A 14,789-nucleotide genomic window follows, 5' to 3' on the forward strand; every position below is an offset into this window, starting at 1 on the left:
GGTTGACTTAGCCTACATAGTTTTGAAGGAAGGATACTATGAAGACTGTGAGAGATAGTGTGTACAAGGTTATAAAAAGGAAAGTAAGTGAATGAGTTAATGTTTGTGGGGTATACGCCTAATACAAAACAAGTAGTCAAAGACTGAAGTGGAATAGTCTATAAATAATTTAGCAAGATTAAGCTACTAAAGGCACAACAGAGGTAGGGAGAGAATCAGAAGGTGTGTGGATAGTACCCAAAGCCTCACTCCTGCAAAAACTTATATGCAAGCTCGAAGATGAACACGCAAATGTCATGCAGTGCTCTAACGTGCATGAACTATAGGGTCATCGGCTCAGATACCAAAAAGAGGAAAATAAAAATTCAGAAATGTTTAAAATGTATATGAAAAACATGATTTTTAAATTTTAGTTCCTGTGGGAGCTGAAGAAACTTAAGTTACCAATGGCAAATTTAGAACGTCATAACTTCCTGCTGAAGTAAAAACCCTCAAAACAGGAGTAAGCCTCCGCTTAGGCTAAGCTCCTTGGGTAGGCTATAACTTTTAAGACGGTGTCAGGTCTATGCCTAAACTAAGCGCCACACAAATAAATCTTTCAAGAGTTGAGCAGGCTTCTGTCTAAGATGAGCTTTTAGGCTAGGCTGACTCTTTCAAAAATTAGGGAAGCTTTATACAGGGTGACCAGGTGTCCGGTTTTTGATCGGCACACCTGGTCAAAAAGAGACTCTGATGGCTCTGGTCAGCCCCGCCGACCGGGCCGTTAAAAGTTCGGTTGACGGTGCTGCGGCGCTAAGACAGGCTAGTTCCTACCTGTCCTGACTGGCACTGTGCTGTGCCCCGGAAGCAGCCAGCAGGTTCGGCTCCTAGGCGAGGGGGCCACAGGGCTCCGTGCTCTGCCCCCGCAGTCCTATTGACTGGGAACCAGCCAATGGGAGCTGGAGGGGCACGGTGCCTGAGGGCGAGACTGGTGCATGGAGCCTCCTGGCCCCCTGTCTAGGAGCTGGACCTGCTGGCTGCTTCTGGAGCCTGCCTTAGCCCCCCCGCTGGGCCTCTGACTGGGAGCCACCAGACATAAGCCACACCCCAACCCCAAGTCCCAATCTCTTGCCCCAGCCCTGAGCCCACCCTGAACCCCTCATCCCTTGCCTGACCCCAGAGCCCACACCCCTAGCCGGAACCCTCACCCCCTCCTGCAATCCAACTCCCTGCCCCAGCCTGGAGCCCCCTTCTGCACCCTGAACCTCTCATTTCTGGCCCCTTCCCGGAGTCCTCCTGCCCTCCAATCCCCTGCCTCATCCCAGTGAAAGTGAGTGAGGGTGGGAGAGAGCAAGCCACTGAAGGAGGGGGAATGTAGTGGGCAGGGCCGGGGCCTTGGGTGTTTGTTTTTGTGCGACTAGAAAGTTGGCAAGCCTAGCTTTATAGCTCCTTAGCCCACCTGTCATTAAACTCCAGACAGACAGAAGTCAGTCCTAGTGACAGGCCACACCATTGCAATGAACAGTCAAGTTAACACATGTGCGTAAAATCTCTGCAGGATCAGAGCCCAAGTATGTTACAGATCAAGGTGAGACACGTTGATTATGTTTCCTAGCAGGAAGTACAATAGGCCAAATTCTGCCAACTTATAACCCATGTAACCCTACAGAAATCAATTTGACTATAATTATAAACTATAAGAACAATGGCTTTCAAAGATCTAAAGAACTAAAAAAAAATTCAAAAACTAATACATCTAGCATTTCAAATTGCAGAAATGGCTAAAACACATTGTTCAAGGAATATGAATAGAACTGAACTGCACTAAAATGAAGTATTTGGAGAATGGGAAGTACCTAAGTGAAGAAAAATTCTCACTATTACAGCTGTTATTTTAAAACAAGCCTTACCTTCTTGTTAGTTTTGAAGTTAATTTACTAAAAAGATTAGTGGAGCCCCTGCTCCTAGTCTGTGAAAGCGGTGTTGCTTCATGGGATAGACTGGGTGAGGCAGGTGGTCCATTATATGTAGCAGTACGTCGCTCTCTGAGTTGACCATGGAAAGTGCTACGACTGGCAGTTCCTCTTGGGAAACGAATGCGATCAGGTGTAGTTGCACTGCTGATGCTATGAGTTGAAGCAACAGGAGTTCTTTGATCAGGACCAGTGCTACAGAGGGAAACAAAAACATATTACACAGTTTCATATTATCTTTTACAGAAACCCCAAAGCTTTGCAGGAAACAATGCATGCCTACAAATGTGCAACTGTAAATTCTACAATACAGTACACTTAAAGACATCCTTATACAGGCCATTGTAGAAACGCCCCCCCCCCCAAAAAAAAGTTACTATAGCACATTACAGAATCAAGTAATATTTTACAAAAAAGTTAGGAATAAAGAAAGTCTAAACACAAATTTGTGCATTTAGAAAAATGTAATATTGAGCAAGCCAGTTGGGAATTAGAGGAAACTGTGCATACAGTTTTTCACTGACAAAACTGATGAAAGAAGGAAGGACCAAAAAAAAAAAAAACAAAAAAAACCAAACCACCTTACTTCCAGGTGTGTGTGTGAGGAAAATGGATAATGTATAACCTTGCTTTCTCCTTTCTATGCCTGTGGAGAACCTTGCTAATTTGTGAACATCTTGTAACAGAACTCTATATACCAGCAATCTACTTGAAAATATTAAAATTCTTAACAGTACAAAAATATTAGAATATAATCCCCCCCGAAAGTGTTCAAGAACAGGGGGGGTTTTGATAATTTTAGTAGTATGAAAAAAGTATTAAATGTTCACTATGGTAGGATTATATCACAGACACCACAAAACAATAAATGTACACAAAACTAAAAATTAGGAAACATCTTGCAGAAAATACAGTCTAGAACAAATCTAAGACTAAAATTCCACAGCACAAAGTTAAAAAGCAGGTAAAACTTAGTTTCACAATTATTTCAGTTTTTCTTACATAAGCTTGAAGTTATCTGCGTCATTGTTTATTGGAAGTAACATCATCTTCGTGTGCACAGAGGCTGACATGGACATCGACTTCTGATGTCTCAGCCGAATGCTGGAGGAGGAGGTGGTACAAACTGAGGCAGGGCTAGCTGCATAAGCGAACATTTCGGTCAGGCTGCGAGGGGGTTTGGGTTCAGGCAGAGGCAGAAAGAACAGCATGACGGACCAATGACAAAGTGCAAACTACCGTGTATAGTGAAAAGAAAACACTTCTCACAAACATCTGGCTTTTGTCAAAAAGAATATAAGGGTTACCACCACTTGCATAGGAGAGAGAGCAATTAACTATTTTACACTGACTAAAACATATTTGTTTTTTTTAAACCATCCTTTTCTGCAATGTGATAATTCAAATGCATTGACAGCATTAGCTTGTGGACACCTGTCTTGACTAATTAGACGTATAGGAAGCTTGGGCCTTGAAATTCTTAGTGATCTGCACCAAAGTATTATTTGAAATAAAGGTGCAGATTGTATCAGTTATTTTTCCTATGAAAAATGCTTTTTAAAAACATTCTTAACACCGCAGGTCTAATGATTGGGAATGATCTCCTGGGTGAACAGTAATTACAGTCAAGAACTCTGCTGCTGCTTGAAAGTGTCCAGGTTTTTTTAAAATTTGCTCTTCCAGTGGGATTCTCATTTTAATAAACCTCAACCACTGTAATGGGTTGAGGACTTAATGGACATAACCCAGACTTGAAGGCTTAGGATATCTATGCTAGAGTAGCAAATTAATAGTCTATCCTACTGATGAGTCTACCCTGCTACAAGGACTAGGGGTGTTGGAGTTCTGGAATGGCAGTTCAATTATCTTTGTGCAGGGAAAGGACAAGATTTTTCAAGAATACTTTGTACTTGGGGATCATTGAGCAGAACATCGATTAACATTCATGCTTTGAAGGAAGGTCTATTGAATCTTCTTCAGCAAAAAGGATGGATGGCTGTCATGTGGTGCTTCATAGTTCAAACTAGGCGGTAAAAAATAAGCATTGTTCAGGCTTAGGGAAGTAACTCAGTATCTGGCAACAGGAGTTCTAAACCTGCTGTTCCATGTGATCAAAAGAAAAAGTTACATATGTTCATATATAAGAAACTCCCTTGTGGCTACAGATATTGGGGGCACAAGCTCTGGAGTCTGTGTCATTCAGTTAACTCAGAACCCCAGAAGATCTGCAAGGATGCTGGTTCAATTAGACTATCAGGTGCCTACCATAGATTTAGAGATTATGTAGCATGTTTTGAAAAAAGTTTCAGAGTCAACATGCATGTCATTTTTAGTGGAGCTTTTTCTTATGTAAATTGGGTAATTTTTAAAAAAAGCCTTTCACTGAATGGATCTGATATGCTATTTTAGCATTCCTGGTTTTTGTTTTTCCTCAGATGAAGACATCAGCATCCCTGTCTATAATCACTTTTTTTGTTAATGGCTTTATTTGTAATAAGAAGCCCAACCCATTTTGCCTTTCATTAAAATTCCCAACACCAGGGAGTTAAGAAATTGTAGGAGGATGAACAGAGAGCTGCATGAGCAATCTCAATCTCAATAGCAAGCATCTCAAGTAGATAAACACTTTTTAAGGGATAAATAATCCTGAAACAGATGATCACTAAAGGTTCAAAACTTAATTTGTACAATTTATTACAAAGATAAACTGACTGTTTCCCCTTTCTAGGATTATTTGTTCTAAATTTTATCTATCTTTAAGGGCATTATGAGACTTATAGAAACTGGGTCCCCTACCTCCAAACAGATGCTTAACGTTTGAGCCTTTTCCCTCAGAATCTTCTGTACCCCATCTTTGTCAGAAGTCATCCTCCTGGTGCTGTCATATCCTGCTGCTAGAACTGCTTTCTTGGTCTGTAAGCTTGCTGCACATCTGTCATGGCGATGACTAAGTACTTTGCTCCTAACAACATGGTTTTGCAATTGTTTCTTTTGTGATACACTACTACTTTGTTACAATAAAAATCTTTATAAAAAGATGTGAGGTGTTGCAAACAATGTACTCACATGAACCTCATAAGCCACCTCTAGCAGTTTTCCACAGTTGTGACAAACTATGGTACAAGCTGGGATGTTCAGAGTAGGAGAAAGAGCAGCTCTTGGGAAGGCATTATATTTGGTCCCTATACTAACTGATTATTTTTTCTTAAAATATGCTGCCTATGTCAAAACTCAAGGTGTAAAGAGCACAGGTATGCAGCATGCGGTGGGATGACATGTTTTGTAAAGAAAGGCATGAAACACATTTAAGCTTATATATATATATATATATATATATATATATATATATATATATATATATATATATATATATATATATATATATATATATATATTCTCTCCTGACATTAGAAGAGCTCTTCAGGTGTTCAGTTGGTCACTATTCTCAACATCCTCAATTATATTAAACCTAAAATCTTAGCTGAAATGTTCTTTAGAGCAGTTCTCCCTTATAATAATTCCTATCACAGAGAAGTGCAATTTGAAAGCCACAAAAAACCCATTTCTAAAGAAACCCTGAATTCAAACAAACTAGGTTTCTACTTCAGAATCCACATCTAAGAAAAACACCACAGATCTTTCTAGAGTTTTATCTTTCACAGAGTTCAGAGATAAGAGTATTGGAGAGATTAAAAAAAACAACTGAAAAAGCAGCATTTATTCTAGATCCAATCAATACTGCAATCTGTTCAGCTTATGTCCAACTACAGCAACCAAGTATATTGAGATTTGACTCTATAACCCTCTGCAGCAATTCTCAGACTGTGCCAATCTAAGGGTAGGTCTACACTTACCGCCGGACCCGGAGGTAAGCAATTGATCTTCTGGGATCGATTTATCGCGTCTTGTCTAGACGCGATAAATCGATCCCGGATCGATCCCGGAAGTGCTCGCCGCTGACGCCGGTACTCCAGCTCGGCGAGAGGAGTACGCGGCATCGACGGGGAAGCCTGCCTGCTTATTAACGTAGTTATTAACGTAGCTGAAGTTGCGTACCTTAGTTCGAAGTGGGGGGTTAGTGTGGACCAGGCCTAAGATGTACTGCTACATGCACAAATAGTGAAATCCACTGAATCACAACCAGGAATTTCTAGTTATAAAGACAAACTTAACAATGCTGTGTTTTATTCTGTCAAACTTTAATATTTTTAATTAACACATTGATCTTGCTAGTTACCGTGGTACCTGCATATTTATGGAACCTAATAATGAAGTTGTTATATCAAAGGATAGACTCCATAACAGCAAGTCCAACATGTTTTAACCAAAAGTAAAGAGTGGTAAAAGCTAATGTGAAATGTCTGACAACAGTATAAATGCCTTAATGAGGACACAAAGTATGTCCTAACAAACTTGAAGTTTGGAATAGTTTTACTACTTGCATTACACTCTGATCAAGAATAGAAATTTCCCTCCCTGCTGACAGCTGCAGAAGGCAGGACTGTTCAGCATTTTTGAAAGTGAAGATAAGTTGCAGAATATAACGTATATGTCTAGGAAGGTCAGTGGGGCCAACACCCTGGTTTATTTATTGCTATGTACCGTACAGCACTGACTTTGGACAAAATGAAGTCTATTGAAGCATGGTGTAATACTGAGAAAGTCAAGGCCAGAAAAGACAAAGGAGCAATTTCTCAGCAATACAGAATGAAGCTGCTCCCAGCAGAAGACCAAGAGGATAACACTGAACTCTCTTAAGCCGGAAGTTTATTTCAATTTAAGACCTCGTAGACCAGAAGATGCTGCAAAACAGAGTGCTAATTTAAAGACTGATTATAAAAGAAACCGAGCAGACTACCCAGCTAAGCAAGTAATGAGCTCTAACAAACAATGGTACAAAGGGACACATTTTCACATGCATTGTATAAATATTTCTAATGACTATTGTTTACCTAAGAGCTATTAAAATCCTGAAGTTACTGAATTATCAGGAAAGCGGTTTTAAGATCAAGATTAATAAATGCAGAATATAACCAAGCAGTTTGCGTGCGAGGTGAGTGAAAAGATGTCTTTGGATTGACACCAGGTGGCATCTCTCTAAAGTGGTACAGCAACTGTTCAGAACTGTACCTTTTGGACATCATTGTGGTTGCATGCAGCATCATGTTTAAAAATAACTTGGACAGAAAAAACACATTAACATATCTTAAATTAAAAAGGTTTTCCACCCCTTTCCTTAACCCAAGCAAAGACTTAGTAATATTAACAAGGACTAGTCATTGGAGGATGAGAGAGACAGACACCACTATTTAATAGGGCTGTAATTTGCATACTAGTCAATTACAGACCTAGTTGGCCAGGTTGGCAGGGGGAAAAGAGAATTGTGCAGAGTCAATCTAGACTTAGGTTTTAATTCTCCCTAATTCCTGCCAGGCTTGCTGAAGGCCAGTGGGAGGAGACAAAGGTCAGAGTCATGTCCCTTATCCCAGACACCAGTGAGGTGATGCCGAACCTTCATTCAGCATGTCCAACTCAGTCCCTCTCTTCCTTTACATGCTGCTGGAGAAGAAAGCAGGAGGCAAAACCATACCCTTTGTGAAATGAAGGCAATTTCACACAGTGACTACAGCATGAGGGTGTAGGGGCAAACGCCTGTTCCCTTCCTCTGCCAGAGAGATCCCAAAATAGGGATCAATGGAAAGAAACTGATGAGAAGGGAGCTATTTGTTTTTTTCCCCAGACTTCCAGCAAAAGAATTATCACCACTGATTTGACTGGTAATCCCAAATCTCCTGCATAATGTAACTCCCCTCAAACTTAGCATTCCCTTAGTTTAGGGAGAAGGCCCGTATTTGCGTATGAAATTCTAAACCCTCACTCAGGCCTGGTCTACACTCCAGAGTTAGGTTGACGTAAGGCAGCTTACAACGACCTAATTATGTCAGTGTCTATGCTACAGCCTTGCTTCCGCCGATGTAAGTGCCCTACTATACTGACATAACACCACCTCCATGAGAGGTGTAGGTCTGTGGAGTTAGGGTGACACACCCTCCAGCAGACACTGCGTTACTTACATTGGCTGTCATTCATGTCAATTTCACAGCTCCTGCTGGAGCTGTAAAATTGACAAGAAAGGTTGGTAGGTTGCTTGCTTTCGGCTAGGAGCCCTGTTGCCCCCCGGGCTCTAGGCAGCTGGGAGCCCGGAGGTGCCCAGAGGGGCAGCCGGGCTCCCAGCGGAGAGCTGTGCGCCGAGCTGAGAGCCCAGGCTCTCAGCCCCCATACTGCTGCTTTTAAGTCAGTGTAACGAAGTGCTCCTTGTGAGGATGCGCACCATCGACAGAAGGTTAGTGTGGGCATGAAAAACTGCAGTAATTACCGTGGATACTAACAAAGGTTAACTTAAGTTTGTAGCATAGACATGCCCTCAGAGAGGAGCGTTGCGTCTTTACAGTCCCATTTGTTCAACAACTTGCCCCAGATTGTAGCCACCTGGAGGGCAGAACCACACAACTGTAACTAACTGGTGCAGACTTCAAATTCAACTAGTTGTAGTTAAAATTCACCCCAATTCCTGACCGAAAAACAAAATTAACTCCCTGCTTGGCAGTTTCTGGAACCAGTAAATCTCCAGGCAGCACAGTAATGGGGGACTGGGCTGGGTTCTTGACTAGCACTCCAGCCAATAAAGAAATCACATGCACTCTAAATATCCTACTTGACAAGCTGCCTCTGTGGGTGAAGGGGATGCTCACACTGATATGTTCCTCTTCCTTTGCCCCCTTCTACCCCTGACAGGGTAGGATTATGTTAAATTTTAATGTTTCAGGGGTGACATGATGAAGGGGTACCTGAGCCTATAAACTCTACAGTATAGTAACAGGCCTCACACTGTTATCTGGTCAGGCAGAAGGCAGTTTTTCTAGAATAAATCAGCAATTTTCTAAAAGTATGACACTCCAATATCATGATAATGAGCACAGCATAGAGTGGAATATGTACAGACAGAAACACACCATCATTTTCAGGTATGTTTTAATTTGACCTCTAATACAAATAGATGCCTTTCTTTAATTTTTTAAAACCAAAAATCTTTTACTGAAACAGAGCATTCCTTGTCCAAATATCCAGAAGAATGACTGAATGATTCAATTTTAACCTGTGTACATAGGCTATCCAACCACAGAACATATGATCATGGTCCATAAGTTAGTATCTACAAATTTTGGGAATCTTAGTAGAATACTTCAGGTCTACATACTGCAGAAACAAGTACTTGCAAGTATCCACGAGCTGGGGATTCGTACTTACCTTTAAGAGAAAAATGTAACACTTAGTGGTATTGCTTCATTTTGAATCATATACAACAACTTTTTCAAAGCATGAGAAAACAAGTACAGCAAATTTTTCTTTGAGAAATTTCATACCTGTTCTCCTTGCCATTTTGGATTACTGAATGTCTATCTGCAGTGGTTCTCTCGCTACAAACGTATGTATTGCGGCGTGTCATTGCTCCAGGTGCGGTATTATTCTACAATTAAAGATACAATGTGCATTAATCCACCCAAAAAGTTTGTGCAAGACTCACGGCAAAATCAGTATCAACAATATGTGGTTGAGACCTTATTTTCCTTAAATTTATGCTATAATTTGTTCTACAGCTTATAGTAAAAGCCTTACATTGATTTGTTTCCAAATTAGATAAGATAAACAGAAATACGCTTTAGTTATGGTGACTGTGCTGGTCTTTCTAAGAAAGTGCTAAGATGAATGAACTGTTTGAAACACAATTTCATTTTATTTTGACTATTCAACAAGAGTTAACAGAGTAAACTTAACTTTAATCACAAATGCCCTCAACTATTGATGTAAATAAAAATGAGGATTTTATGGAAGTTAATCTAGATCTGTAGTTCCTTTACCAGATATTCTTGAAAGATACTTTATGACTTTTAGAATGTGGAAATTATTATCTTTTCTTAAAACACTTTTCTGAAACTGAATCAAGCCCCTAAACAAGTTAATTGACAGGAAAAGCAAAGATCTAACAGAAACAAACAGATGTGGCTAAGTACAATGGGGAAGTAAATAAATAAAGTCTCTTAAAAATACTAATGCCATAAAGGAGTTTAAAGTTTTGAAACCAATAATGAACAATTAAAAAAAAAAGGCAAATTCCAGAAAATCTCAGTTAAGACATTTTTTCAAATATAAATATACACACAAACATTAGACAGAGGACAAGAGAACCACAGGGCCACTTAAAATGAAAATGGAGACCTTAGAGGGGGATAAAGAATAGAATTAATTACTTTGCCTCTGTCTTTGCAGAGGAAGAGGGTGGAGATATGCCCAACTTGGCGGTCAATTTTCCAGGAACGACTGAGGAACTAGGTAGTGCACAGATAACAGAATTATATAAAAAAAGAGTTAGATGCACTTAATGTAGAAAAAGCATGAGATCCAGATAAACATGCACCCAGGGGTTTTAGAGGAAGCAAGCAAGCAAACTGGTGAATCTTTGACTCCCCCCTTCTCATTCCAGTTCACTGGATTTCAGATAAATTCCACAGGATTGGAAAATGGAAAATAAATCCATTACTGTGCTTTGTTTTTAAAAAGGATTGAGGGACAAAGCATGACACAAGAGAGGTTACTGAGTTTAAACATCCACTGCTGGGAAAAATCTTGGAAACCAGTTTAAGGGATGTTATCAGTGAACACATGGATAAGCCCCTGTCGATTACAGATTGCCAGTAAGAATTTAGGAAGAGGACTTAACTAACCCGTTGTAGTTCTTTGAAGAATTACTGCTGTGATAGACAAGGGAAACTCAATGCATTTTAAAAAAGAATTTGAAATAAGGTTCCGCATAAAAACGAATGGCTACAGTAGTGTGCAATGGAATAAAGGGTAAAAAGATACCGAGGAAAAATGGGCCTAGGAGAAAAAAGGCAAAGCGTAGCCATTGACAAACTTTTCAAGTTGAAAAAAGGTTCCAAGGGGGGTCAGTAAAAAACCTGTTATTCAATATATATGAAACAGCTCCTTGCAGTCCTCTCTCAGGCAAAGTTCCAACACATATCAGTTTATAATCAGGTTCCAAATTCCCCACAATTCCACAGCTGCAGAATATACCAAAAATCCATTTCTTTCTTCAGAACTGTACACTTGAATCCAAGGTGTCATTTAAAAGAAGTGTCTAGCACTTGCTGTTGCAAACTTTAAAAACTTGAACTGGTTATAAGCTGATGCAGAGTCATGTGCTCGAGCCTGCCAATAGCTGAAATAACAGTTCTAAATATGAACAGTCACCATTCATTTGAATGGGGTGTTAATGTTTATTATTATTAGGCTTCAAAGTTAACACTGCATTAACTTACTGAACATTGCAGGCAAAACAGCCAGCTGAAGACAGAAAAATCCATGACATGGTGAAAGATAAAAATGGAGGGGAAGTGTAAAAAGTTGAATTTAACACCAAATTAAGCAACAGCAAATTATAAACTAATTGTATTATTCATTTTCATATTTAATGCAGTATGAAACAATTTTTAATTTATCTGAAGCTGCCAGAAAACCTCTAGTCTGCTGCCCTGGATTGCTAAGAAACCAGAGGCCTTGCTACAGAATTTGGGTCAAGCTTTCTACAGAGCTTTCACTTGTAACATATACTGACTTCAGTGGGAGTTTGTCTGTATAAAGACCGCAGGAATCTGCCAATATATTTTACGCATACATGCATACAAAAATGAAAACTGTTAACTATGCAACCTTAACGATGCATTAAACTTGCCAGGCAATACAAAAGGTTGTAACAGCACTATTAACTTGGCAACTCTGCCCTGCATGTGGTATGATGTACATCTTACGGCACAATTTATTAACTTGTTGGTTCCCAATTTTTTTTTTTTTTGGAGCCACTATGTGATAGAATGACAGCTGAGCCTATCCACCCCCTTTTTCTAGCTTTTCTCTGTCGGAGCACAACAGTGGTGCGGCTGCAGCATGTTAAGTGAGACATACCCTAAGCTTAACTTAAAACTAAACACTAACACTATAAACACACACTAAGCTAAGACACTATTCTTCAAGAGAGAAAATTCAGGTTCAGTGGATCCACAGAAGTTCACATCTGTCTGCTGTCACAGCTGGATAGAGTTGAGGTGGCAGAGGGCACACCCCCTTTTATAGGCACATCCGGAGAACACAGAGGAATGCAGGGGGGAGCAGGAGGGGTGAGTGAGCTCTCTAACAGGCACTGCTACCAGAATGCATCCCATGAGTGGGACTTTGCAGAGTACACTTGAAGGTGGTGGCTACATGTTTCTGGGAATAAGGAGCATCCTCTGATGCCATCAAAGGCAGAGAGCACCATGAGCATACTGAAGAGAAGCTTGGGCTGGCAGGCTGCTGCAGCTGCATTGGACGAGTTAGCTGCATGTGCAGTCAGCTACATTAGGAGAGACAACCAGAGGAAGGAGGAAAGGTGAGTGGCTTTCAAGGAGTCACTTGCTGGTTCTTCTAAAGATGTCATAACACATTTGCAGAAAATCTGTCAGAGCTAGGGTCCTGAAGCCTCTTTCACCCACTATAATTGCCTTCCTCTGACCTGCCATCCTGAACTATTCTGAAGGCCCTTTAGGTTGGGAGACAGCAATAAGGTATACGTTTGGCAATATCGAACAATCCATGAATAGTATGCATGAGTAATATAGCAGAATTATGTTGCTGCTAAAGCCTTATTTTTTTAGATTTTAATTGAGCAGACTACATATTAGTTTCCAGCAACTTTTTAAAGCAAAATAAATTTGACAAGTATTTTGCTAGTGGATCTAATCTGATTCTTACTGCACAGCTGTTCAGTTTGCAGAGCTATCTGACTTGCAAGGGCCTGCACGCGCAACCAGCTTTAGAAGCACAACTTCTATGTTCCCTAAACCCACACACACTAATCAGCTGCACACACATGCACAACATTTGCCTTGAAGTGTATACTTGCAGACTTAATATTCTTCTGTACAAGCTTAGCATGCAATTGTTTAATGGTTCTAACAGTTAAAGAAGAGTTAGACTTTTTCAAAATCATACATTAGGCTTCAACAAGGACTATGCCCATACCAAGTTTCAAAGTTCTGCCATTTTGCAGTAGCTTTGTATAAAAAAAGTGGTTAATTTAAAAAAAAAAAAAAAAAAAAAAAAAAAAAGGAAAGGAGAAGTTACTAGTAATTCTGCTTCTCGGAAGTTATCTCAAGGGATTATCAATTTTAGGCTTTATGCAATCAGTGAGGCAGGATGGAACTTCTGTACCTGAAGGATTTTTTGCACTCAGAGTGGTAGGTCAGCACAAGACAACCCACTTTTTTCTGGCTGCATGCCAACTACCACAGCCCTTAAATTTTCTAGCCAATTCCTGAACTGTCGGGGAAGTAACAGCTTCCTATACACACCAGTTATAACAATGAACTCTAAAAATGACTACACAAGAACTCACATTGGAAACCCTGTTAAGTTTATATGGTTAAACGTTAAAAGAACCAGGAACTATAACTCCACCCTTTTGTGTGGTGTTATAATGCCGTTTCTGATTATATTAGTGCCACTGTTCGATTCAGTGTGCAAGTCGGACCTTTTACCATGAACAAAGCAGGTATTCCATGGATCTGTCACTATAGCCCAAATTTTGATTTCAATTACAATGTAAAACTAGAAACCACTGGAATAAAGCCACTGATGTCAGGATCTAGCTGGTGTAACAGAGCAAGCCAAAATACCAAAGAATGAAGCACTGAGGCTATAATGCAAAAGGGCTGGGAAAAAAAAGGGCAATAATACTGAGTGTGGAGCAAAAACGTACTACTGCCAAACAAAACAAAAAAAGATTACTGGAGTGAAGGCCAGTGGTAGGACAAAACCAATTTAAAGGCCCTAACACTCTGGGACCAGACAACCCAGAACGCCAAGAGAGAGAGGAACAATTAACAGGAAGTTTAACACTGATCAGAAGGAAGGGGGGTGGGGGTCAGAAAACAATACACATAGCACTGTCAGAGCAGATGTATGAACCACAGCTGAAGAGAAGGCAGAGGGAGGGGATCCCTCTTACAGGAGGAGTTCATTCCCAGCCTGTAGCTGAGAATGACTTGGCTGGAAGGTTCCAGGAACTGGAAGTAGTGGCTGCTGCTGGTACACAACCAATAAGAGAGGTTGAAGGCCTTCTGCTGAGCTACTTTTTGGCCTCAGAGGACTAAAAAGGTTTGAATTAGGGAAATTCTGCCATTTTTTATATTGCGACCATGGAATCCAAGTGCAATAATCTTGCCAGGATGGCATCTTTAAAGAAACATACCATCCCAAGCTGGATAATGGCTGAAGAGATTTTGTTGATATTTTAAAAAATTCACAATGCAGGGAAGATTTCTGTGCAGAAGCTGAATGTTCCAGAAAGTTTGAGTTTGTGGAAACAGACTTATTATGAATATTGTTTTTCAACCTTAGTTATAAAGGTGGCAATCAAGCAAAACGTTCAGTTGATTGGAGACAAGCTGGTCTGGGAACTGAGCTAAGGTAGATAACAGGTGCGGAAGGAAGGAATCACCTCAGCTCCCTAGTAACTTACCAGCTGAAGGATCTGGAAGTTATTGTGGGAGAGTTTCACTGAAACTAATCAGCTCAAAGCACTGCAGCAGAAAGATCAGAGGATCATTTTAAGAGGACTCAAGTCCCAAAGCTGAGCACTGTATTTAAGCAAAAACTAAGTTCAAATAAGTTTTTTTTGTTTGGGGGGGGGGGGGGGGGGGAAGGGGAGAGAAGAAGCTCTTAAAGCTACAGCTGTTTGGT

The 14,789-nt window shown here is 40.3% G+C and overlaps 1 protein-coding gene across 2 annotated transcripts in view; it reads right to left on the bottom strand.

Moving 5' to 3' along the window:
• The window catches only part of MARK3 (microtubule affinity regulating kinase 3), a 108,470-nt gene that overhangs the window by 13,365 nt on the left and 80,316 nt on the right, over positions 1-14,789 (bottom strand). For both annotated transcript variants that reach the window (XM_065404475.1, XM_065404474.1), the window contains 2 exons: positions 9,377-9,480; positions 1,890-2,147 (listed from right to left, as the gene is read on the bottom strand). In XM_065404475.1, coding sequence (XP_065260547.1) covers positions 1,890-2,147; positions 9,377-9,480 — 362 coding nt within the window. The remainder of the gene's footprint in view (positions 1-1,889; positions 2,148-9,376; positions 9,481-14,789) is intronic.

This window comes from Emys orbicularis, chromosome 4 (assembly GCF_028017835.1).
Source record: "Emys orbicularis isolate rEmyOrb1 chromosome 4, rEmyOrb1.hap1, whole genome shotgun sequence".
In the NCBI taxonomy this organism is placed as follows: Eukaryota; Metazoa; Chordata; order Testudines; family Emydidae; genus Emys; species Emys orbicularis.